The sequence below is a fragment of the Zalophus californianus genome, chromosome 14, assembly GCF_009762305.2.
Source record: "Zalophus californianus isolate mZalCal1 chromosome 14, mZalCal1.pri.v2, whole genome shotgun sequence".
NCBI classification, from domain to species: Eukaryota; Metazoa; Chordata; class Mammalia; order Carnivora; family Otariidae; genus Zalophus; species Zalophus californianus.
Genome location: NC_045608.1, coordinates 14,694,192 through 14,721,130, shown reverse-complemented (window position 1 = coordinate 14,721,130; position 26,939 = coordinate 14,694,192). Strand labels below are relative to the sequence as shown.

The following is a 26,939-nucleotide window of genomic DNA, read 5'->3' as shown; positions in this document are numbered from 1 at the left end:
TTTTTATGTTACTACATGCAGAGCTACCTCATTCTTACAAACGGATCCGTAACATTTTCAGAATGACCGTATTTGTTTTAACCCAACCTCTTTATGGTGTTTGCAGTCTTTTGCTATTACAAACTACGGCAGTGTTGGTTTATACCTATATATGGATATTGAAAGAATAAAATCCTACAAGTGAAATTGCCAGTCAGAGGGAATATAGATTTTAAATTTAAACAGATACTAACAAAAATCCTCCTCCAAAAACGTTGCACCAATTTATAGTCCCACTAACAAAGTATGAGGACCAACACTTTTTGAACTTGGCTCTCAGCTCATTGGAAAGCTTATAGTATTTCTGTTATGAGCTAAGTTGAGCATCTTTCATAAGTTGAAAAGCTATTGGTTTCCTCTTTTGTATACTCTTTGTGATCTTTGCCCATTTGTCTGATTGTTAGGTTTTTTTTCCTTATTATTTTGTAGTAGATCTTGCAAATATTTTTTTTCCCTGTTTCTCTTTCGATGTTCTTTATGCTGGGCTTCTTTTGAGAGGTCATGCAAAAATTTGTTATAAAGAAGTCAACTTGTTTCCTCCCAGTTGACTATTTTGTTCCCAAATAGTTTTAGGTAATTTCTTTTCACATTTTCTTCCTGACATTTTAAAATGTCACCTTCACGTTGAATCCATTTTAAATACAGAGCCAAGGTAAAATCATTTATATGGTTAATGAGCAGAATGTAAGCGCTATAAACATTGACAATGTAAAAATACTAATGTAACTAGAACAACCTAGGGTAGGAAAGAAAGATAAGTGTACTGACTTTCCTATTTTTCAGAGTAGATGGTCAATAATATCCTTAAGTTGAAATGCATAGATTATAAAAAAAGGTAACTCCGATCTCTGTCATCTTTTTCCTTTTTTTTTTTTTTTTTTTTGGTTAACTTTAGAGAGTTTTTTTTAAGAACTGGTAAGTCTTGGTGAAGAAATTATAACTAAAGTTATAATTTAGTTAGAAATTATAACTAAAGTTAAGCTTTACCTTCATTGTCTTCTAATTCTGCTACATTTAAGCATACCTTAATTTAATAGACTTTCTTAAAATTAGCATGTGTAATCTTTCCATGTAAAATTATTTCTAGACATCCATTATCCTGAGAGAGAATGTCTGAATTGATGTTCTTTAATTTAGTAATATTTATTTCTGGATGGTGGAACTTGGAATGATTTACTTTCTTTTATGCATTTTTCTGTATTATTTAAATGTTTCAAGGAAATATACTTTCAAGAACAATAAAACCATTATTTTAGAAGGATCTGGGGACCTTTTAGTTGTAGGGGTTTCGAGAATAATGGGCTTTGGAGAACAGGGAAGAGATGGGATTGCAGGCAGAAAGAACATAAGCAAAGGCATGTAGGTGTGAAACACATGGCATGAGTCAAGAACTATGTAGAATGTACTATATGCGTTGGATGGGAAGGAGGATTAGGAGTGACTAGATTTGAACATAGAAATATAACCACGAACCTGGCTGTAAAAGGCCAAACTCCATCGTGGAGGCATGTGTTTAAGACGTTGAGTGTATCAGTTTTAAAAGGCTTAAACAGGTAAGGGTTTAATTATCTTGTGCAATAAGAAGTCCAGGGGCATTGAGAAAGGAGATGTTATAAGCAGTCCAGAGCAATAAGCAGCTCAACAATGTCATCATGGATCCAAGCTCCTTCTATCTTCCTACTTTATTATCCTCAGTATGTGGCTTTTATCTTCTTGGTCACAAAATTGCTCCTGCATCTCCAGAACTCAAGTCTTTATTCCCAAGAGGGAAAAAGGAGGAAGGGCAGAGTGGGAAACACCTTTTCTTCAGGTGCTTTGCCTTTTTATTCTAGAAAACAAAATTTTCCTCAGGGACTTCTGCCTCTATAGTATCTCACCAGAACTCAGTCATACTGTTATCTGTAACTCAAAAAAGGCCAGAGTTCACTCTTTTTACTTTCTAGTGCTTACAATAAATGAAGGCAAGGGGAAAGAGGTTGGAATGGGGGGTGAATGGGACACCAGTGTCTGTCACAATGAGTGACACAATCAAATCTATGTCTTAGAAAGATAACAGCAGTGGTAGACCACCAGAAAACAAACACCAAATGAGGAAACGTGGATTACAGGTGTAGCTCTTCCACTATTTGGCCGTGTAAATCACCTAACCTCTCCATGCCTGAATTTCCACACCTTGAAAATAAAAGAATTTCTAAGTGCTATTCTTGCTCTAAAATTCACCGATCCTAAAGTTACAGCTTGAAGTTCACTGAAAACCAGTTTGCTCTTATATAATCACAAGTACTAGAGAAGCAAAATATTTACTTTCTCCCTTTCATGCTCATCTGGAACTATTCAGGCTGCACTCACTTCCAGGAATAGTGTTTCATTTTCAGAAAGGACTCTGCAGAGGAAGAGATATTTTATAAAAGCTGGAGCAAAAGCCACAGTTCCCCTGACAGCAAAGTCAGGATGAAGAACCACAAGACATGTGCCTGTTTTTCTCACAGTGGCCCTACTCCTCTTTTATAGCTGTTTAACTTAGGAAGAAATGAAATCCATTCCATCATCCAACACCTACCACATTATATCCCATTTTCCCAATATCTTCAAAGTATAATTTCACATAAGTGAATTTTCCACTTAACAAACTTATCCTTTAAAAAAAAAAGACAAAAACTTCCTCTCCCACTTTGATCATTTTCTGCGTAATCTTGTCAAAATACATGATGTACTTCTGTGCCCTTCTTAAAGAACGCATAATGAACATAATTTCACTTCTTGGTGGCTCAGAAACAGTAGTGTTTCATCAACTCTTGGAGTATAAAAAGACTACATGAGGAGCATTTTCCCCTTTGCAAAATAGCCCACAAACCTTTGTTCATTTTTATGTGGTTGGTTGGTAGGTGTGTTAGTCATGGATTTTCCTCCTCTTTTTCTTGACTGTCATGCTGCCTGACAACTTTCATAGGACCGTTCTTTTTACAACAAATAACTCTAGTTCTAATAGCTCTCCATCCTCTCTTCTCCCACTTTTATTCCCTCTTTCTAAACTGATACAGGCTAAGAAACCAGGAAACCAGAATATGTTGTAAAGATCACTGATAATATTGAAAGTGAGGGCCATTTATACCAGGAAAAGTTTAAGGACTTTGGGGTAGTTACTTTCACTCTTCAAAGGCCCCTTTTCCCTTATTTCTGGTTGTACAGCTCTGTAAAGGCAAAATGAAGTTGCCAGAATTATGACCTCTAAATAAATTGAGTAACTGCCATATTTTCAAGCATACACTAGAATGACCACAAGGAAACAAAATATGTACAAGTCTGTTTCAACAGGGGTAGTGTAGGGTGGGTAGGAGGATTGAGGCAAATTATGACAATAAATCTATAACTCTGCGTTGCTTCTACTTGTGATGTATATTCAGATCTTTCTTTCGGATTTGAAAGTTACAAGCCTCTAAGCTACTAGTCGTTATTACTTATATGTTAAAGTAACCTCAAGAATTCTCAGTAAACTCTAGACGAGGTCCAAAAGATGGGGCTTGAAGAAGAAGATAAAAGCATAGTTATCTCTTTATAAGATTTATGCAAAATGAGAGGCTATATGAAATGAGTCATATCTTATTATTTCTGCAAAATCAATAGGCCTATTTTATGTCTTTTTACTTTTATAATGTAAATCTTGCCCCCCAAAATCTGTTTTCTCATTTTCAGTTTCTGTTTTTTTCTCCTCCCTCAACCAGCACGATTTTGTTCGACGAGACCGGCCACTACCGTGTCCTAATTGACCTCATACAGAGGACAAAAGATGCTGTTCGCGAATTAGATAACCTACAGTACCGAAAAATGAAAAAAATCCTTTCCAAGAGACGCGAAATGGACCCTTAAATGAGTCACAGGAGGATGAAGAAGTAGGTTCAGTTTATTTGGTAGGCACTGATGGGATGCCTACTACATGGAAAGTTCTGGACTGGGCACTAGGAAAACAACTTTTGGTGATAAAAATGTAATTGGTGCTTTGGGCCTCAAGAATCATGCAGAGTTGCAAAAGAGACGTTCATAAAATAACTCTTACATAAGACAAAATATGAAAAATGCTATTGAGTTGTGTCACCATGCAGGGGTCCATAGTGGGGAGAAAATAAGCCTGCTGGGGGGGGGATTAGTGAAGTTTATGTGCAGGACATGATGTGGGTGGTTTCTGAGAGACAGGCATAGGACATTTTAGGCCTCAGGAAAGTGCTGCGCTTTAGGAAGGTTATCTGGCAACAGAGTGTATTACGACAGACTGGAATGTGTCACATTCTGTATAATAGTCCATGTGAATGATAATAAGGACAATGCCAGTGGGAATGGGGGGGAAAGGAATACTTTTGAGAAACACTGTAGAGGTAGATTTGATAATACAGTGCTTCTCATTGAAAGTGACAGTGACAGGTGAAGAGGAGTTTAAGGTGACTCTGAGCATTTTAAACCCAGGTGACTAGGGTATGTCAAAACCAAGAACAGAGAAAAAGAACTAAGGAGAAAGAGTAGGTTTGGAATGATTTCAGTTTGATACCTGTTGAGGTTAAGGTCCTGGCATCATATGCTGCCGACATAGTATACAGACGGGAGTTTTCAAAGGAGAGGTGACTTTGTTTTCTCATTCAAATAACTTAAGAAGGATTGGTTGAGGTAAGGGTAATGACAATTGGGACAACCTGAATGGTGACGTCTGGCAGTTGGGTTGGAAAATTCAAACCCAGAACATAAGAAAGAGGTCTGGGTAAAGAGTGGTTGGCTGAGGGTCAAGAGCATTAAAATGGTAATGAATCAGGCGTTGAATGTAGAATGGGAAGAGGGCCATGCCATGTGAGGGACCCGAGGAAACAAGCATCACAGATGTTCAGCAGTCCACAACTTCAAGGACGGAGCACCCAGTATCATCAGATGCCACAGAGAGGTCAAGTTAGACAAGGACCCCCCCCCCCCCAAAATGTTAACTGTGTTTTGCAAACCGGGCATTCTTGATGACCTTCATAAAAGCAGCTTTACAGGAGTAGTTAGGATGAATAATAGATAACTGTGGGGTTTGTAGAATAAATGGGAAGTGAGAAAGTAGAGACAGTGAAAGCTGGTTATTTTTAAGATTCAATAATTTGGATAAGAAGGAAAAGGGACAAAGGGCAGTATGGAGAGAGGTCTGTAAGTATGGGGCAGGTCTCTTCATATTTATAGGCAGAGTGGAAGAAGCCAGGACAGAAGCATTAAAATTAGATGAGACAGATGTAGTTTAAAGAAGTAGGATCTCAGCCAAAATCTATAAGGAACTTATCAAACTCAACATCCAAAGAATAAATAATCCAATCAAGAAATGGGCAGAAGACATGAACAGATATTTCTGCAAAGAAGACATCCAGATGGCCAACAGACACATGAAAAATTGTTCTACATCACTCGGCATCAGGGAAATCCAAATCAAAACCTCAATGAGATATCACCTCACACCAGTCAGAATGGCTAAAATTAACAAGTCTGGAAACGACAGATTGTTGGCGAGGATGCGGAGAAAAGGGAACCCTCCTACACTGTTGGTGGGAATGCAAGCTGGTGCAGCCACTCTGGAAAATAGTACGGAGGTTCCTCAAAAAGTTGAAAATGGAGCTCCCCTATGACCCAGCAATTGCACTACTGGGTATTTACCCCAAAGATACAAATGTAGTGATCTGAAGGGCTACGTGCACCCCAATGTTTATAGCAGCAATGTCCACAATAGCCAAACTATAGAAAGAGCCAAGAGTCCATCAACAGATGAATGGATAAAGAAGATGTGGTGTATATATACAATGGAATATTATGCAGCCATCAAAAAACCTGAAATCTTGCCATTTGCAGTGACATGGATGGAACTAGAGGGTATTATGCTAAGCGAAATAAGTCAGTGAGAGAAAGACAAGTATTATATGATCTCACTGATATAAGGAATTTGAGAAACAAGACAGAGGGTCATAGGGGAAGGAAGGAAAAAAATGAAACAAGATGAAACCAGAGAGGGAGACAAACCATAAGAGACTCTTAATCTTAGAAAACAAACTGAGGGTTGCTGGAGGGGAGGAGGGTGGGAGGGATGGGGTGGCTGGGTGATGGACATTGGGGAGGGTATGTGCTATGGTGAGCGCTGTGAATTGTACAAGACTGTTGAATCACAGACCTGTACTTCTGAAACAAATAATACATTATATGTTAAAAAAAAAAAGAAGAAGAAGAAGAAAGTAGGAAGGGAAAAATGAAGGGAGGGGAAATCGGAGGGGAAGATGAACCATGAGAGACGATGGACTCTGAGAAACAAACTGAGGGTTCTAGAGGGGAGAGGGGTGGGGATGGGTTAGCCTGGTGGTGGGTATTAAGGAGGGCAACGTTCTGCGTGGAGCACTGGGTGTTACATGCAAACAATGAATCATGGAACACTACATCAAAAACTAATGATGTAATGTATGGTGACTAACATAACATAATAAATAAAATTTTAAAAAAAGAAGTAGGATCTCTCTTTTCCGGTTACTGCGGCGCGAAGAACCATGAGCAGCAAAGTCTCCTGCGACACCCTGTACGAGGCGGTGCGGGAAGTCCTGCACGGGAACCAGCGCAAGCGCCGGAAGTTTTTGGAGACGGTGGAACTGCAGATCAGTCTGAAGAACTATGATCCTCAGAAGGACAAACGCTTCTCGGGCACCGTCAGGCTTAAGTCCACTCCCCGCCCCAGGTTCTCCGTATGTGTTTTGGGGGATCAGCAGCACTGTGATGAGGCCAAGGCAGTGGATATTCCCCACATGGATATTGAGGCGCTGAAGAAACTCAACAAGAATAAGAAATTAGTTAAGAAGTTGGCCAAGAAGTATGATGCCTTTTGGCCTCAGAATCTCTGATCAAGCAGATTCCACGAATCCTGGGCCCAGGCCTGAATAAGGCTGGCAAGTTCCCTTCCTTGCTGACCCACAATGAAAACATGGTGGCCAAAGTGGATGAAGTGAAGTCCACCATCAAATTCCAGATGAAGAAGGTGCTGTGTCTGGCAGTGGCTGTTGGCCATGTGAAGATGACAGATGACGAGCTTGTGTACAACATCCACTTAGCAGTCAATTTCCTGGTGTCCTTGCTCAAGAAGAATTGGCAGAACGTCCGGGCTTTATACATCAAGAGCACCATGGGCAAGCCCCAGCGCCTGTACTAAGGCACAGTTCAATAAATCCTAGTGCTACCCTTAAAAAAAAAAAAAAAAAAAGAAGTAGGATCTCAGTGCATGGGATAGGAGTATTAGAGCTTTGAACAAAAGAAAGGACTCCCCGAAAACTAGATAAAAAAGAGGAAAGGAATAAACAGTAAATTTTACCTTTTTATATAAAAGAAAAAATTAATAATTACAAAAATGAAATTCAGAAAACTGAATTGGACTATAAAATAAATAAAATCTTTAAAAAAATCTCTTGATTGTACATATACAAACGATCCCCTTTAATTGGGAAAATAAATCTGTTAAAAATATAATGTATTATCTACCATTTTAAATTACCCAAATTACTTATGCCAGTGATTCCTTAGAGTGCCATGGCTAAGTAACAATTCATTAAAGACATATACATACAGTATGGTTCTTTGAAAATAGGATTTTTTTAATTAAGTTGCTTTAATTATATTATTTAATCTTATATCAAAAGATATCCCACTGTGATGGGTAAATTACATATTCTGATTATTTTACCACTTCTCAAATAGTAGTCTTTGGACTAGCAGTGATGAATACCAGTATTATTTAACAGATATATTTAATAAGATTATAGAGGTAAGCATGATAGAATTGCTTGAGGGAGGCAGAATTTAATTACCTGTCCAGGACAGTAGAATTAATATCCCTGCTTAGACATGAAGTTACTCAATAATGATTTGCAAAGGAACATATTGCTTGTAAAATCTCTGAAAACTCTTTAACTTTATTTTAGTTTCAGACCTCTGCCCTGTTTGTAAATATCCCAGAGGTCACCTGTTCATTTACCTACAATCTTTCTCTATCACGTTGATGTTCCTGAAAGTCTCTTATAAACCTGGCCCAATTTCTGCTTACTGAATAGCAATACAATAATATGATAGTTGTATATGACAGGGGAAAGCCCTGGGGTAGCAGCATTTGGAGCCTTATGACCCATGTCCAGAACGGCCCCTGAGGAAGGCAGAGAAGTGAATTTGAGATGTCTGAAAATGGTGGGGGAGTAGTAGAGTCACTACATAAAAAGTTTATCTTTGCAGATTTGGCAAAGAGCAACTTGGCACTGCAGAACTGAGTGTGCTTAATAGCTCAGTCAATGGATTGGCACTTTATCTCCAGTCATCTTTTTTAACCCCCATGCCCCATTTTTCTAGGACAGCGAACATGGAACCAGCCTGATCAGGGAAATGGACAGCCTGGGTAGCAACCATTCCATCCCAAGTGTGTCTGTGAGCACAGGCAGCCAGAGCAGCAGTGTGAACAGCATGCAGGAGGTCATGGATGAGAACAGCTCTGAACCTGTCCTGATGCAGGATGACGAAAGCACTGTAAATTCCAGTTCCTCTGTTATGCCCAGGAAGGTAGGTTCTGTGGTACCCTTCGCAGCTCTAGGCTTTGTCAATGTAGTGAAGCCAGCTCAGGCCACTTGGCATCCAGACATTTTAGTGGTACCTTTCTACAACTGCAGTATGGGACTAGACCTAGCACTTGAAAGTTTTCTTATAGTAAAAAGATAACAAAAGACTATGCAAAGCTATAGCTGGGCCTATTTCTTCATCTTTCTCTCCTGCTACTCTGATGTCTACCATCATCAGTAAATGAAAATAAATAAATCTGTAAATCTTCAAGTCAAAGAAATTGATAAAATGCCCCTCTAAACCAATAACTTTTAATACTGTAATCTTAACACCTTCCTGAGTATAACCCGTTGGTTGTGCCCATTTAGAAGTATGCTCTCAGAAGTATGTTTCTTAATGTATATTCCCAAGATATCATTTGTTTTAGAAACAATTTCTACTCTTTTCTGTTGCTCTTAGATTTATTCTAAAACTAGCTCTGTCAGCTTAAATATTCTGACTTTTGAATGAATGATTCTATTTTTTATTTTACTTTGGTTTTCCAATTAAAGATCCTCCTGGGATGCCTGGGTGGCACAGTTGGTTGAGTCCAGCTCTTGGTTTTGGCTCCGGTCGTGGGATTGAGCCCTGCATCCGGCTCTGTGCTCAGTGCAGAGTCTGCTTAAGACTCTCTTTCCCTCTCCCTGTCCTCCCCCGCTCTGTCTCTCAAATAAGTAAATCTAAAAAAAAAATTTTTCCTTTCATACAGACCTGTCATGGTTTATAAGTTGAAGTACTTCATGAAAAAAATGAAAAAAAAAGTCTTAAAGTTTCTTGCAGAGCATTTTCTATAAGATGAATATTGTACAGGGGTGCCTGGGTGGCTCAGTCGTTAAGCATCTGCCTTCGGCTCCGGTCATGATCCCAGGGTCTTGGGATCGAGCCCCGCATCGGGCTCCCTGCTCCGCGGGAAGCCTGCTTCTCCCTCTCCCACTCCCCCTGCTTGTGTTCCCTCTCTCACTGTGTCTCTCTCTGTCAAATAAATAAACTAAATCTTAAAAAAAATAAAAGGTGAGTATTATACAGAATTACCAATAATTCTTTGGACGAAGTCCCAAGAATGTTTTGAGTGACTTTAGGTAAGCAGTCCATAGTGTAGAATTATATGAAAGAATCTCTTCATTTTTTCTTGTAAGGTATATATGTACTTGTTTTAATAAATGCTAATTTCAATGATAGAGCACATTTAAGAATTTTTTTCACTTAAACTTCAATTGGTGCATTTTCCTTGCAACAAAAAGGAAATTGAACAGGTAAGGAATGAAGGGCAGGAGAAAATATACTGGTCCCTGGTCATAAGTAGTGGAGGGATACATATTTATTTTCTGAACGGATTAACTTATTTATTGAACAAAAATTGGTGAGGACTTCTACTACATGCCAGGAACTATGGTAGGTCCTGTGGATATGTAGGAAATAAAACACACATAACACTTTCATGAAACTTATTCTCTATGGGGGAGATTAGGAAAATAATTGTACAATTAACTATATCATGTGATTATGAAAATTTCTGCTCCGGGTAAAAGGAGTATTTAATCTATCAGGGAGTAGTGGAGAGCCTACCCAGTGAAGTAACATTTAAGCTAAAACTTCACGGATAAGTAGACGTTAGCTAACCTGGGGTGAGAGATGGGGATGAATCAGAAAACAAGCGTAAAAGCCCTGAGACAAAAAGAACTTTGTATGTTCAAGGAAGAGGGGAAAGGTCAGAGGAGTTAGAGCTTGGTGAGCAGTGTGAAGAGTGAATGGAATCTAGAGAGACAGCAAGGACCAAGTTATCAGAAAGCCATGGAAGCATTTTGAGTAAAGGAGTTATAGCATACAGATGCAGAAATCTGCTAAGAGTTCAGCATTGGCAGCCAGCCTTCTTTAAACATGGGCAAGTGATTCTGTATTTGAAAGGTAGAAAAGAAGGTTTTGCTGGGCTCTCTTTTTGGAAATAGTTATCATGGATGCTGACAAATCTGGCTCTTTCCTTTCTATTACCTCTGGAGTTCCATGGGTATAGGGATCAAAAGAAAAGGAATTCCCCTGGACCTTTTTACTCTAGGACCCCTCAAATGAAAACAGAATTAGAAGAAAGATACTACTGGCACAGTCAACAAGAAGGAAAATCCTAGTCTTGAACTCACTGGAGATTTTAATTCTAATTTTGGTGTGTGATGGTACAGACCTGTCTTATGATAATACAGGTTTTTCAGTACTTTTTTCTCTTGCATGTAATCACTTAAGAATAGATGTTAATATATGGGGCACCTGGGTGGCACAGTTGGTTAAGCAACCAACTCTTGGTTTCTGCTCAGCTCATGATCTCAGGGTCATGAGCTCGAACCCCACATTGAACCCTGCATCAGGCTCCCCACTCAGCACTTAAGTTTCTCTCTCCCTCTACCCCTCCCCACCCACGTTCTCTCTCTCTTTCTCTAAGATAAAATAAATCTTGTTTTTAAAAAAAGAATAGATATTAATTTATATTCTGAAATAGATGGTCATTGTATTTGATCCATACAAAATGTTTGTCAGGAAGAATTTAAGTTATATAATGTATTTCTATTTTATTATGAAATAAATATATAGAGGAAATGTGATGAAAGAAAATTGAAAAACACTTGTAAATAAAACTGAATGAATTAACTGAACTGAAAATATAAGCAGGCTAACCAAAAGCAACACAGAGAATGGGACCAAATATTTGCAGATCATATTTGCATATCTAATATTTGCATATCTAATAAGGGATTGATATCCAGCATAGAGAGCGAGCTCCTAAAACTCAACAACCAAAAAATGACCAACCCAAATTGAAAATGAGCAAAGGACTTGAATAGACATTTCTCCAAAGAAGATAAACAAATAACCAATAAGCACATGAAAAGATGCTCAATATCATTAATCACTAAAGAAATGCAAATCAAAACTACAATAAGATACCACCTCATGCCCTTTAAGATGGCTACTATCAAAAAAACAAAAAATGACAAGGGTTGGCAAGGATGTGGAAAAATTGGAACCCTTGTACACTGTTGATAGGGATATAAAATGGTATAGCTGCTGTGGAAAACAGTATGGTAGTTCCTCAAAAAATCAAAAATAGAATTACCACATGATCCAGCACTTTCATGTCTGGATGTGTACCCTCAAAAATTGAAAGTAGGGTCTCAAGGAAGTATTTGTACAACTGTGTTCATAACAGCATTATTTATAATAGCTAAAATCTGGAAGTAACCCAAATGTCCATTGATGGATGAATGGATAAGCAAAATATGGTATATACGTGCAATGGAATATTATTCAGCCTTAAAAAGGAAAAGAATTTCTCACATACACTACAACATGGGCGAATCACGAGGACATTATACTAAGTGAAATATGCCAGTAACAAAAAGACAAATGCTGTATGATTCCTCTTATATGAGGCATTTAGAGTAGCTAAAATCATAAAGACAGAAAGCAGCATGGTGGCTGCCAGAGGCTGAGGAGAGGAAAGAAATGGAGAGTTGTTTAATGGGGACAAGTTTCAGTTTTACAAGATGAAAGAGTTACGAGGTTGGATGGGGGTGACAGTTGCACAACATTATAAGTCTATTTAATAGCCCTGAACTGTATACTTAAAAATAATTAAGATGGTTAATTTATATATATTTCACCACAATAAAAAAAGGGGGGGAATATAAGCAGGCAATAAAAGTAGAATATGTTATATGTGAAAACTGAATATTAAATATGGTATCTCTTCATGAGACCCATTTAAATCCTATACCTGGGCTTAAAAATTTATCATTCAACAGAAATACAAAAATTATTCAGAAACTTCATATTTGTTGGTATGCTTGACTTCCTAAAAGTTTTCCACTTGGGAACATAAATGAAATAGGATCTTAAGCTCTCAATAGAAAATTTTATATAATGGATCATAGGAATGAGGAAATGAGTTTATAGTTCTGTCTGCCACTGTTAGTGTTATTTTACTTTAGGAAAATCACAAACCTCTCTGGGCCTCAGTTTCTCCATCTGTAAAATTAGGAGTTCTGTATGGTTTCAGAGATCCAGCTCTTAAATTCTGTGTTTCTATTCCTGTAATCTTTTTTTTTTTTTAAGATTTTATTTATTTATTTGACAGAGAGAGCACAAGCAGGGGGAGCAGGCAGAGGGAGAAGCAGGCTCCCCACTGAGCAGGGGACCCCCCCCCCCCCCCGCCATGCGGGGCTCAATCCCAGGACCCTGGGATCATGACCTGAGCCAAAGGCAGACGCTTAATGACTGAGCCACCCAGGCACCACTATTCCTGTAACCTTTAGAGAAGCAGATCTCTCGTGTGACTTTCAAGCTGTTTTGTAGAAAGGTGCCTCAGGAACAAGCCTCATCCATACCTCCCCCAGGACAAGGCCGGCTTTTATCTCTTACATTATGTGTTTGGATTTCACTTAAGATTTCACTTAAAAAGGGAGATTTTTCTAAAAGCCACTGTTGTTGTTTTTAAGATTTTATTTATTCGCTTGACAGAGAGAGACACAGCGAGAGAGGGAACACAGGCAGGGAGGGGGAGTGGGAGAGGGAGATGCAGGGGGAGTGGGAGAGGGAGAAGCAGAGGGAGTGGGAGAGGGAAAAGCAGGCCTCCCACTGAGCAGGGAGGCCCTAGGGTAGGGCTCCATCCCAGGACCCCGGGACCAGACCTGAGCCGAAGGCAGATGCTTAACGACTGAGCCACCCAGACGCCCCTAAAAGCCACTGTTCTGATCAGTCCCTCCTGCTTCATGCAGATGGCATAGCGGTGACACTATATTACATGTAGGTACAGGTAACATTTAAGTCACAGGGTAGATTCTCTGGGAAGCAGAGCTGAAACAGTTTGAAGCAGCAATTTGTTTTTTAAGAGTTTCCTTTGAGATCAACACCTGTGGAAGAGAGAAGGAAGCGGCATTAGGCAGAGGGCAAAGTTGAAGTGACATAGCAGACCTAACAGCTGCCTCAGCCAACCCCTAAGGGAGCTGTGGAGCTAAAATGACCCTTCAGAGTTGTCCAAACTGAACCAGAAGAGCTGGGCCTTGTTACCCTCACCCAGACCAGTCATTGAATATGAGCAACCTGGGAAGGGTGTGAACTTGCTCAAGGCTGCTCTCTGCAGCCAAGACCGCCCCTAAATGGACTGCCAGGATTCTGGCAGCAAGTCTTTTCTTAAAGGCAGATCTAGGTGGTGCATTTCTGAGTCTACCATAACTTGTGACCACAAAGATTATTTTTGAAAGAAAGCAATCAATATTGTTTTATAAAACATTTACCAGTTTTGCATGGGTCTGTGACCAGAATCTTAGAAAAGCCTATATATCACTAAATTATCATATTACAACCAATGTTCTACCCATTATCTCATTATCCTATTTTATTTTCTTTTTAATACTTGCCACCATCTAATATTATATATTAATTTGTTTATATTATTTCATTAGTAGAATGTAAATTTCATTAAGGCAAAGACTGTGCCTGCCTTGTTCCACCTTAACACCTAGATCTTAACACCTAGAACGGTGCCTGTCATAGCACAGGCATTCAGTAAATAACTATGGAATGAATGAATGAATGAACGAATGAACAAAAAACACAAGGAATGAATGAATTGCCAGAGACTAAACATCATGCTATTTTGGTTCATTGAACATATGGATTAAAAGGGTTAAATAATCTTAAGTATTGTCTTTATGGTTTGAAAGACTTAAATAGCATTTCCCCAATAATTATACTCCAGAGAGTAAGAACATGCTTAATAAATACCAAAATATAAGAATAAGGGTGGGGGATTTTCTTGGCCCCCCCATCTTGATTGTTACAATCAAGCAGACATTATCCTAAATTAGTTAAATCATAGATATGAAACAGATTACCATTTTATATAGGAAGTAAACTTACTTTTAAAGGCCATGTGCAACCAGTAAGTGTGACTTGAAATTAACTGCTCTGCATCCAGAATAAAGACGCCCTGATTTTAGCAGGACAGTTCTGTCACAGATCAAGCCCCCAAAAATGTGGGACACTGAAAATTTTCCTTTGGCATCAGAATTTCAGGTTACTTCTTTTTCTCCAGTCCTCGCCTCTATTCTGGTCTTTCCCAGGCCCTGAAGAGACCCTAATCTAATCTCCCTTTTGAGTAAAAATGACTTGGTAAGTCTAAAAGTATATTCAGACAAAATAAACTTTAAGCACTTTTCCCCTTGCTAATGTTGCCACACTGCTTTTTCCAATAACGAGAATATCACCATATCTCTAGACTGTTAGCTCCTCAAGGACATCTCTCTTCTCCTACCACCCAGCACAGTGTCTGTCACATAGTAAGTACTCAGTAAATGTTTTGTGGACTAAAATGAAGGTGAACTTATATAGGACACAACTCTACATTTGCCTCAATTCTCGATTTTTCCCAAAGGACTCCAGAACAAACTCCTAATCCAAATTAGGTTTTCTGCTGTTACCTAGCCTACTTCTGAGCCTCCACCTTACTCCTTAAAATCATTGTGGATGTAGCAGCAGCAAATGGATCTTAATAGTGTTCTAACCAACAAAGTCTGTTCTTTTAATCTGCCAGGTGAAAAGGTACACTTTTATTTTGTTTAAGTCTAAAATCAGTTATCTTTGCCTGCTCCTGCCTTCTATTAATACAGATCATAAGACTTGAATATATTAAAGTGTTCGCTAATCACTTTGTTCTTTTAGGTATGCCTAATGAACTCTAGTCATCATGGCCCTCTTTTAGAGATTATTTTAAAAAATCATTCTATCCTAACTCCTAAAGCTTTCTTTGGCCTTTTTCCTATTCGTCAATGTTCTCCCCCCACCCCACCCACCCCTTCTTTAAAAAAAAAAAAACGGCTTTCACCATTTTTGTGGGAGAAAAGAAAAAGCGCTGTCTTTGAGGGGATAGGATGTTCTAGCTTAATTTTCACTTGCTTCAGTGGCCTTTCCTATTATTTTTGCTGAAGAGAGAGGTGGGTTCTTTGACTCCTCAAGTCATAGTTGGCAAAGTAAAAGTAAATTAACATATGAAGGTAATGTGTCTCAAACAGAGCAGTCATACAAACCACCTCTCTACAGTAGCATCTTTATCCTCTGTGTTCTAGTCATTTTTTTCTCCCTAGTAGCTATTCTCCCTAGTAAAGATAACTTTGTCCATCTTCTTCCCTTCCTCTAGCCCCAGCTTTCAATAGTGACAACTGCGTATGCAATAATTTAATAATTTTGAAATGAACAGAAACAAAAGAGAGATGGTGGGTTTGTTGATCCCTTCTCCACAGCATAAAAAGTGTGGGAGTCTATAAAAAGGCTTCTCATCATCCGATAAAAGCCATTTTTAGATCCTCTTCCTGCCCCCTGTGCTTGTGTGTCACAATTTTATGACTTTCTTAGAGTACGGAGTGGCAGGTTTTTATGAAATACAAATTTGAATTCTGTTAAATAATATAAGAGAAAATGTCATTTTCCCACAATCTTCTCAGACCTATATTCATGAACTTATTTATTCAGCAAACATTTACTGAATGCCTACTAAGTATCAAGCCCTAGGTGGGCACTAGGGAGACAGATTTTCAAACCACATTTAGTGTATTCAGAAAGCTCACAGTCTCATGCACAGACACCCAGGTAAGTATGTGATAGTATGATAAAGGTATACCCAAAGTATAACAGTGTCCAGACAAGTGGTTTCCAGGGTTAATTTCAAGTTAATCTGGAAACCCTAAACATTCATGGTGTAGTCATGAATCTTAATTTCAGAATCTTAATAAATAGATACTTAGAGAAAAACTTTTAAATAAAAGTAAAGCTCCCTGTTCAGGATATAATAGTAAAGTTTGTGCTTCATGCTTCATGTACGTCAGTATATTGTATAAAAGTTCATTTCTTTTTGCTAAAGATTGGACCAAAATTACGACAGCTTCTTTTCCTTTTAATCTGAAGAAGTTATATTTATTTTATTTTTATTTTTTTAATGGAACGCTTCACGAATTTGCATGTCATCCTTACGCAGGGGCCATGCTAATCTTCTCTGTATCGTTCCAGTTGTAGTATGTGCTGCCAAAGCAAGCACAAGAAGTTTTATTTTTTTTTTTTTTACAGTGAAAGACCATTATAAATTTACCTGGTTACCTGGTTAACATAGATTTACTTAAAACTGGTCCTCAACCATATTGGTATTTGAAAGATCTATTTTGTTTATTCCCAGATGGTAATGTTTTAAAGATAAATTATAAACAAGACCTGTATTTTGTCTTGGTAAAGTAGAACATGATATTTGATCTTTAAAAAAAGAAAAAGATTTTATTTTTAAGTAATCTCTACCCCCAACGTGGGCCTCAAACTTAGAACCCCAAGATCAAGAATCACATGCTCTGCCAACTGAGTCAGCCAGGCGCCCCGATATTTGTTCTTAATCTTCTAAAATCATTTTCAACATCAAAGATGTTGGCCCTCACATTATTTGTAAATCATCTGCATCAGGGCCTAACTGCAAAAAATAGCAAATTGTCCCTTTCCATTATTAGTCTTAAAATGTATTCAGTTCAGAAAGTCTGGGAGCCAGGTATGGTGCTCGTTTTCAAAGGGACTGCTAGCTGAAGGGGAAGTATAACCAACAGACAATATACCCAGTAAAGTTAATAATTTAATTTGTACTTCTCAAGTCACATTTCCCTCATTTTAAATTGCTTCATTGTTTAAGTTGTCTTCAGAATTATAAACTTGTTTTATGCAATGGAATTGAATATTTTAAAATTCATTTTCCTATGCATTTGAAATGGATGTCTACTGTTAGACTAAAATTTTACCTCATTTTGTGGTCTCTCACATAATATTTGAAGAGTTTTAGTGTGCGGATAGGTTTGAAGTTGCTGTGGAAAACTAAAAGTTCTATTATAAAATGAAAAAAATTTAAGCTGGAATAAAGAATTATACTGTTAACATTATGTACTATTTTTGAAGTAGATTAAAATTTTGGACCTATTGTTCAGATTAGCTTTTAAAGTAGCATTATTGGGGCGCCTGGGTGGCTCAGTCGTTAAGCGTCTGCCTTCGGCTCAGGTCATGATCCCAGGGTCCTGGGATTGAGCCTCGCATCGGGCTCCCTGCTCAGTGGGAAGCCTGCTTCTCCCTCTCTCACTCCCCCTGCTTGTGTTCCCTCTCTCGCTGTGTCTCTCTCTGTCAAATAAATAAATAAAATCTTTAAAGTAGCATTATTTTTGTCCGAGGAGATGGGGAAAAAATAATAAAATAGCATTATTTTTAAAATATACCTTAGTGGGTTATTGAATTAGCTATGTGTTAACTAAAATCACTATGATTTTGAATTTTAACTTTTCCAGTATATTCCAATATTCTTGGTTTAAAAGTTTAGCAAATATAATGTGACTTTTAATTTGCTAAGCAAGATCCTAGCCCACAAGTGTTAATTTTTATCTGAGAGAAAACACACTAATAATATTAAAATTATACATATTTGTACATGAATATGTTTCACATTATTCTGTTAAGTGAACTGTGTAGATTCTAGTGTCACTACTTATCTTTGTAAATCAAGTTACTACAATTTGAAACTGAGCTGCTACCTCTCAGTCAGTGTACTTAATGTTAGCTAATTAATAATCACCAAACTTTGACTTCTTAAGGCCTCCTATAAAACCACAGGGCCCTACCTAGTTTGTCTGATCTGATTGCTGCCATTTAGAAGCTTCTTGTTTTTCCGGTACTGTAATATTAGGTAAGATCCATTTTGGAGAGGGGCGCATTGGTGGCTCAGTCGGTTAAGCGTCTGCCTTTGGCTCAGGTCATGATTCCAGGGTCCTGGGATTGAGTCCCGCATCAGGCTCCCTGCTCAAGCGGGGAGTCTGCTTCTCCCTCTCCCTCTGCCCCTCCCCCCCAACTCATGTTCTCACTCACTCTGCTCTCTCTCTCAAATAAATAAAAATAAAAAATCTTTAAAAAAATCAATTTTGGAGATAAATATAACTTATTAATAAATATCCAGCAATGTGAATGGCAGTAGATCCCAGTGCCTTCCTCTCTAGAACCTTAAACCTAGTGCATAAATCCTAGTCCCATACCTGATCTCTCTTTGCCCTATAAAATAAGAGGTTAGATTTCCTGGGAAATAATATAGAAGTTTTAATTGGCCTATCAAGGTTGGTTGGTTTTTTTTTTTTAATCTCAAAAATATGGGTTGAGGTACATTTTTAACCTATAGTACTATCTATAGGTAGATAGGCAGGGGCGTCTGGATGGCTCAGTGGGTTGAGCATCTGCTTCCAGCTTAGGTCATGGTCCCAGGGTCCTGGGATCAAGCCCTGCATCGCATTGGGCTCCCTGCTCAGTGGGAGGCCTGCTTCTCCCTCTCCCGCTCCCCCTGCTTGTGTTCCCTCTCTCGCTGTCTCTCTCTGTGTCAAATAAATAAATAAAATCTTTAAAAAAAAAAAAAGAACTGATTGCAGTGATGGAAAGGATTTATATCTGCACTTTTCAGTATGGTAGCCATAGTTAGTGGCTACCTTAAAACATAGCTGGTGTGACTTGGGAACAGAATTTTACATTTTATTTACTTTAAATATCCGTGTGGCTACTGGATATCATATAAGACAGCATAACAATAGAATATCCTTGAATTTGACATATATGTCCTCAATGGCATTAAAGGTCCCTTCATTATTTAAAAACAAAATAGACCTCAATACAGTAAATTGAAAAAAAAAATCTCTAAATATAGATGTAATGGTAGATGCCTTCCTAACATTCTGGAGCATTCTAAATTTATAAATGGAAAAAGAAAATCAGCCCAATGGTAAATTTAATCTTGGCTCTTGACTTTTACCTAAAAACCTGGATAAAAATTTAATTTCCCTCAAGAATATGTGTCTTGACTTTTAAAAATTTTAGATGATATAATAAAATTTTGTGTTTCTAAACCTCTTCAATTTTTGTTTTCTGTTGAAAGAGTGAGCAATTATTTAAAAAACATTTTTCAGGTAGTCATAGACAAAATGCAAAACTGACTTTTCACAGATGGTTTCTCCTAAAACCCTAGGGCAATAAGGGAATTAATTTCCCCTTCCCCATCCTGAACATGTACTATTTAAAAATCCCCCATGGTTGTACATGTTTTTGAGCTATTATTATAGTATCTTTTTTCCTGAAGGATTAAGAGCTACTTACTGACTGACCACTCCATCTTTTATAGAGAAAAGCATCACCCTTTGAAAGCATTTTCCCCTTTAAAACTCATTTAAATTGCATTTAAGAAACATCCATTATTACCCTTCCAGGGAATGTTATTTTTCACTGGGCGTTACAACAAGATTAATCATCTCTGCCTATCAAGAAGCACAAATTTGATTAAGTCAGCCAAGGACATTAAATCCTAGCCTTAACTCACTCTAGTGACCATATTGAGACTGAGTTGAGGAAGAATTTGTGAAAGTATCATTTCGTTAAAATTGCATGCCTGTCTCTTTAAATCTAAAAAAAATCCTTTCAGAAGCTGTAGAGAGAAGGTGCTAGAACTGTGTACGATCATGACTGGAAAGCAGGATCCCTCAGTGACTGCTGAATCTTCCCAGCACAAGATAGAGAGGCAGTTCAGCACAAGCCTACACTGGTTCTAGGCAGAACGATGATCCTACCGAACAGATCTCAAATAAAATTAAATTGAGAAAGCAGATCTTTCAAGGGAATGAGGCGGAGGCTCGCTTTTATGTTAAAAGCAACCAGCATCCTCCTTGCTAGACATGGACATGACATTTTTAAAGGAATTATTTGGTTACAGCGTTTTAAGCAAACTGTTCTAAGGAGTCTGTACATTGCATTGTTTTTTCTATTCTTTTTTTCTTTTGCATATATGTAATTCTGGAGGTAAAGAAAAAGCCTGCCAGGGATTCAGAAGGCATCCCACTAGCGATCAGCTGACATTCCTAACTGAAGGCTGCAATGTGTTGCTTATTCATTTTGTACCGTGGGAGCTGCGGGGACTAGCAGAGAGCTAAACTATGCATTTCAAACAGCAGTGCTTGTGCAGAAAGAGGGGTGAGAGAGAGGCAGCCGGCGAGGAAAGAGCACAGCTGGACTTTCTCCTTGTTTTTATCCATTTCTGCAGGATCATGTATTCATAAGGGATGAGGCGGGCCACGGCGATCCCAGGCCTGAGCCGCGGCCTACCCAGTCAGTTCAGAGCCAGGCCCTCCACTACCGGAACAGAGAGCGCTTTGCCACGATCAAATCAGCATCTTTGGTAAGCAAACACCCCTCTACCCACCTTCCCTTCCTTCCCCTCCTCCCCATCTGGCAGCCTCTCGCCCTCCCTGAGCCTCTCTCGGCTTCATGGATGGGAGGAAAGGAGTCAAGAATGTTTTCTCCCTCCTAATAATTTTATTCATTTTAGAAAAAATCTGTTGGCATGGCAACCTGATCTCAGATATTTTAGCATTGTCTACGGCATGGGAAAAAAAAAAAAAAACCTTTGTGTGTGTGTGTGTGTGTGTGTGTGTGTGTGTGTGTGTGTGTGTGTATTTATATATGCTGTATGTGGAAAATAAAAGGCCTTTAAGATGAAGTTGCTAACCTATCCAATTTTTTAAAAGCTATTTGTCTTTTCATTGAAATAATAATGCTAAAAAAATTTTAAAGGTATTTGATGTATGTGTATGCAGGGTACTATGCTTCTTTTTGTATAGATGCATGTGTGTTTGTAATGTAGACACACATATCAAAAGATAAGACACAATTTTTTAAAATATATCACTGCTAGCCAATGTATGTAATTGTAGAAAATAAGATACTAGCTTCCTAGGGATGAATTGCTGGTTCGTTCTGGTTCATTCATTTATTTATTGCAACAATGGTAGTGGCTGCACTTCCCCATTTAACCCCTGAAGAATTTCCTGGCACGAATAAAGCAAGAAGGGCTTTGTAGGAGAGGATATGGATGGTTGTGGAAGAAAAGGTACTGTAGGATCCTTCAGCATTTTTACTATTGCAAATGTGATTGCTGGATGCCCTTGTAGTAGCAAAAGGGGTGTGTGCTGGAAGAGTTAGTTTCCATGCCTCCTCCCCTTGGCCCCCCACGCGTGCGCCTGCGCGCTCCCATACTCACACACACACACACACACACTCACATCGTTTCATCCTTGGCACTCTAAACTCTCTTTAATCTTTTGCTTCTGAATCTCACTTCTCGGCCACAAAAATTACTGAAATTTTCGTCGTTTTGCCCAGATTGATGTTAGAGGTCACATGGGCAGGAAGAGTTAGTGTACACTGCCTGGCTATTACATTTAGAACCTGCGATGACATCATCCGAGGCCGACCCAGAAATTGTTTTTCTTGTCCTATTTTTTAAGCCTGATTTCCACTTTTATCTCTCAAGTCTTTCAAGGGCTTAAATTATCTTTGGAATCGATAATGGATTATAATATTTAAAAACCCAAATATCAGGAAAATGGAAGTTAAAGCACCATATTGCTATGCCTGCTGCCATCTAAAAGCAAGCATTTTAACTGAGACTGCTTATCAATAAGCCTACCTTTAAGTTCCTGTGTATAGAAGTTTCTTGTCATCTCTTAATGGGCAATTTTTCATTTTAAATGAACATTATACAGTGTAATGGAGATACAAAAATGTCCACTGTGTATTTGCTAATAATTGCTAAGCACCTAAAGAAAAAACATGCTTTTGAGTCTAAATAAAGCACCATGAAATTAATAAATATCTTTATGTCATGATACCTGACCAAAAAAAATTTATTTTATTTTATTTTATGTAATATTCTTACTTACCACCGACTCTTGGGAGACTTGTATCTTTATCCAGACATGTTCATGTTGAAATGAGAGGAGAAATGGTGAGCAGCCACCGAGACTCAGAGCACCAGAAGCAGGTTTTTGAATGTGAAACAAACATTATACAAGTGGATTTTCCCCCTCTGGGACAGGTTCTCGTCTTTTGTCACTTGCCACGCCCTCATTCCCACATCATATATTCATGACCTCTCCTGCCTCCTAGTAAAATGTTACTACTGCCGTACCACAATGATCTCATGCTTGCATTTGTATACTCACCCAGGGCTACTCTGTGTGCCTATCAGCCATCCCAGTCTTCTCTGTGATAGGCCACCTCAGGACTATAGGCAAAGTCCTTAGGAGCCCCTCTGAATCCTACAGGCTTCCTAGTGCCCAGCTGAGATCAGTCTCTGATGGACTTTGGATTTGCTAAAAGGCTCCCTGCCCCTATATTAAGTTAAAAACTGAGTAGCTAATGGGCTGTTGCGGTAATCACTATAAAATAAGTTGTTTTATGTGGAAAACCTTCTCCAAATGTAATGCTTTGGGGGTCATGGTGGGATTGATGGAAGTTTATCAGAGGTCAGTGGTATTTGCATCTAGTGCTTGTTAAGAAAAAAGAACTAATAGAAGGGAAAAGTGGTATGATGTTATATGTTCCATGTCTCACTTTGGATCATCTAATAATTGGTGTGGATATTTTAATGTATCTTATCAAGTACTACAGTTCTACTACCAATGTCGTGTTAAAGGCTAATTCCAATAGTCTAATAGGAATATATAAATCAGGACACTGGAATATCAAAAAGAAGTATCTAAATTTTAAAAGTATATCATGAATCTTAGTGCTTTTCATGGATCTAGGCTCAAAGGAAAAGGACTAAAGTTACTTAAATGACATAAAAGTAGGAGCAAGATCATGGGAAAATGAAAGTCCAGTATAATGAATATCAAGTCATTGTTAAAACCTCTCTTCACTTCCCATAGTTGCTAGCAGTACTGTATTGACTTATTTATTTTGGTTTTACTCTTTACAATCTTCTAAATAGAAGTGCTAACAAGACACAGAGTGGTTCAAAAATGAACAGCAAAAAGAAAAAAGAATTTAGAAATTATTTTTTCCAATTCTTAGATAAATGAGTGTATATTTTTTAAATGAGCGTATATTTTAAATAGACTTGCAAACTGACAAAAAAAATTTATAGTTCCTTAAATTTGTTTTATCAGCCTACCTCTTATACATAAACCTTAAAGAAACCTAAATCTGTGGGGTTTGCCCTTGGTATTTTTTTCTACATTGTGCTTTTGAATGGGGTCATTGACAAGTGTATGCAGCCCATGGGTTACAGGCTTTTACTGCTTGATGTTTTTACCATTTTGGCACCTTAAAACAGATTTTTATGTTAATATATACTGCTGCACAATTACACTTGTAACAAAGGAATAGCAAGGACCGTGAACCTTGATGTCAAAGGTAACTCTGAGGAAACTTTAGAATTATGTAGAATTATGTATTTTTTTATTATAATCATAGAAGGGCTGCAATTATTGACCTTATTTTGAAAAACTAGGAAAAGGAAGGGCATTTCATAGAACCTTTTTTATTTTATCCTTTCTTTTTCTTCTTCTGTAAGAAAGTTCATATTGGACTGATTCATGATCTGGAGAAAGGAGTTGTTTATATAGTTGTTCAGAATTACTCATCTGCCTTATTGGGCCTTTGAGATGTGGCTCCCTTAAGTTTTTATTGTTGGTAAATGGAGATCTTAATATTTTAATTGGATTACTAACCCATGAGAGTGTTTTCAGCTGTTGTTATATCTGATGTCATTTCTTAAAATTTCATAATGTCCTGGATCATATGGTAGTTCCCATAGCAGATGTTAATATAAAGAGCAGAAGCCCATATCTGTCAGACAATTCAGCTTTTGGCCTTATGAAGGAATTCTCACAGGAATGAGTGGTCTTACTACAAAGGTGAATTTATGTTAGAGTACATATTGGCCCAGGGAGGACGGGGGAACTCCTGGATGGCTCATTCGATAGAGCATATGACTCTTGATTGTGGGGTTGTGAGTTCAAGTGCCATGTTGGGTGTAGAGCCTACTTAAAAAAAATACACATTAGGGACAGGGGCATAAAACTCTAAGTTTCTAATCTTTAGGAAAGCATATAGACAAAAATGATTATTGTCCTATCCATGCAAATGTGGATTTTTTTTTTTACTTTGCTTTTACCACATTCAGTAGGAAAGCTCATATAAAAATGGGGTCTTCGTTTCGATTTTAAAAATGCAACCTAATTTTCAGCTAACTGTGCAATTGGATACCTGAATGAGTTTGATAGACAAGCATAAAAATATTAGAGCCTCTGCAGTTAATGCTGTTTCACCCCTCATGAGCCCCACTGTTCTATTTCTAAAGGCTTGAAGATGTGTTCTCTTCCTGGATGGTATACCAGAGGATGCTTATCAGAATATTTTATAGCTCCTTTTTCCTTTTTCTTAGCTTCCTAATCTCACTAGGCTCATTACTGAGACCGTTTTTCACATATGCTGCCCAGTCTATATGCCCAACCCACATGACCAAACTCTCTCAATAAACATGTTGAATTAATGAATGAACAAAGTCTCTTCCAGTCCTGCTATCACATGAGAATTTGGATTTGCAAGTGTACATTTCTAAGTGCTTCCTGCCAGTGTTTCTGTATAAGGCAGAATTGCCTGTTATCCATCATTACTTTTGGTATGAACTTAAAATGTTTTTCCCTAGGTGTTCTAAAGAGTGGAATGTGAAATTTCTAATGTCAAAATGGGCATTGTATTCTTTTTAAGAACTTGCTATAAATTTCATTTATTCTAAGAGTTGAAGTGGCCGGTTTTATCATATACATTATTTTGATTCTTACATATAATTAATCTTGTAAGTTGGCTTTGATCTCTTAAGAGGGTAACATTATCAGCCACTATGCTCCTCTTTTATGTTCAGTAAGTTGCTCATTAGCCCTCTAGTGCAGTGTTCTGCACTTGGCAGGCAGATAGTACACTTTGGATGTAGTCATGTGTTGTAGGTGCAAATTTTTGCCAGATTTAAATAAGGTGGAATGGAATGGCTGTAGAAACTTTCTGGGAAAAGTTCAGTCTTCCTTTATGGCTCTTAGCTTTTATATATTACTCCAAGTATGTGAAATGGTTAATAATTCAAATTCAGAAATTATGTGTACTTATTTTATAAGCCACAACCTGGATATAAGTACAGTTTTAATGTTAAACTTGCCCCTTCTCTTGGATCCACCCCTTCTGATCTATGTCCATATCACTGGCAATGCTTGGTGGAGGGAGAGACATACAGCTCAGATGCTGGCAAGACAAGGAAGGAAATGAACATATATCGAACATCCCCTGTGTGTCAGACACCTTGCTGAGCACAAGAGTTATCCCATCAGTGATCTCACTGTAGCAGTGGCTCCTCCTGAGAGCCGTCAGGAGGTAAAGTAATTTGCCCAAGGTCAGTAATACAGTAAGGGACAGAATGGGATTTGTGTCCAAGCAACCTAAGGGGTGTGGCAAGATGCTACTGCCCACTTTCAGTTGATCACATTTTTGAGACTACCATTGTGAAAACTACAGTCACTACATTTCTATAACTTTCTTCCATTTTTAGACTTACTCAGTTTGTAGCTTAGACTCATTACTCTCTCCAGCTTTGACTTTTTTGGAGTGTTGATTCCCTCCATTGCTTAATAAAGTTTCATTCTGCCTTAGTGGGGTGAATTTTCTCAGGCAATTCAAGAACTATAGAACTTCAATTCAAATCCTGGGGTTTATAAAAATTAAAGGGGTAAATTGCATGTGAAATTCCATTGTAAATCATAAAGCATGGTAAAATTTAAAATTACGAGCTATTTTTTTATTCTCTTGACCAAATAATGTATTTATAAGACACACAGTATAAACTTAAAACATGCAGGTGTATATAACTGTAGATAATAGTATTTTTATGTCTTTCTAGTTAGACTTCATACATGAGTCATCTGGCCAGATTTTTATTTAAATTTGTTTACTTTGCTTGAGTATGGAATTATAAAACTCAGTATCTCTATATGTGCCTAAGAAGGCAATTAACATTGAAACGTAGAAAGTTTCGTTGCAACAAATTGAAGGTGATATTAGGAGTTTACAAAGGATTATTCAAATTATGGGAAGAATTAGGAGCAAAGTGTTTCTCCTGGAATTCAGTGATATACAATGATAACATGTTGAGCTTTGTAATTTGTCTTTGCCACATACTCGTGTTGTCTGGTATGCAGTAGGTCCACCCTTTTCACAGGGAGTCACCCACCGGTTAGGATAGAAAATGTTCTTGACACTCATTTTTGCTTTACATTTTGGTGCCGGTTTGGGAAATGGCTATCCTGAAACTATTTGACCACAAGCTAGTGAGACCTTCAGTGGCAAGCTTTAAATGTGTCATGATA

At 38.0% G+C, this 26,939-nt stretch overlaps 1 protein-coding gene, 1 non-coding gene and 1 pseudogene across 3 annotated transcripts in view; 2 read left to right on the top strand and 1 right to left on the bottom strand.

Moving 5' to 3' along the window:
* Positions 1-26,939, top strand: part of TAOK3 (TAO kinase 3) — a 190,925-nt gene that overhangs the window by 137,763 nt on the left and 26,223 nt on the right. The window contains 5 exon segments of the mRNA XM_027576560.2: positions 3,762-3,791; positions 3,793-3,874; positions 3,877-3,929; positions 8,416-8,622; positions 20,783-20,917. Coding sequence (XP_027432361.2) covers positions 3,762-3,791; positions 3,793-3,874; positions 3,877-3,929; positions 8,416-8,622; positions 20,783-20,917 — 507 coding nt within the window.
* LOC118356264 lies at positions 6,554-7,282 on the top strand (annotated as a pseudogene). Its single transcript, XR_004819597.1, has one exon. The product of XR_004819597.1 is annotated as a 60S ribosomal protein L10a-like (transcript).
* LOC113913456 lies at positions 16,631-16,733 on the bottom strand. Its single transcript, XR_003517227.1, has one exon. It is a non-coding gene; the product is annotated as a U6 spliceosomal RNA (small nuclear RNA).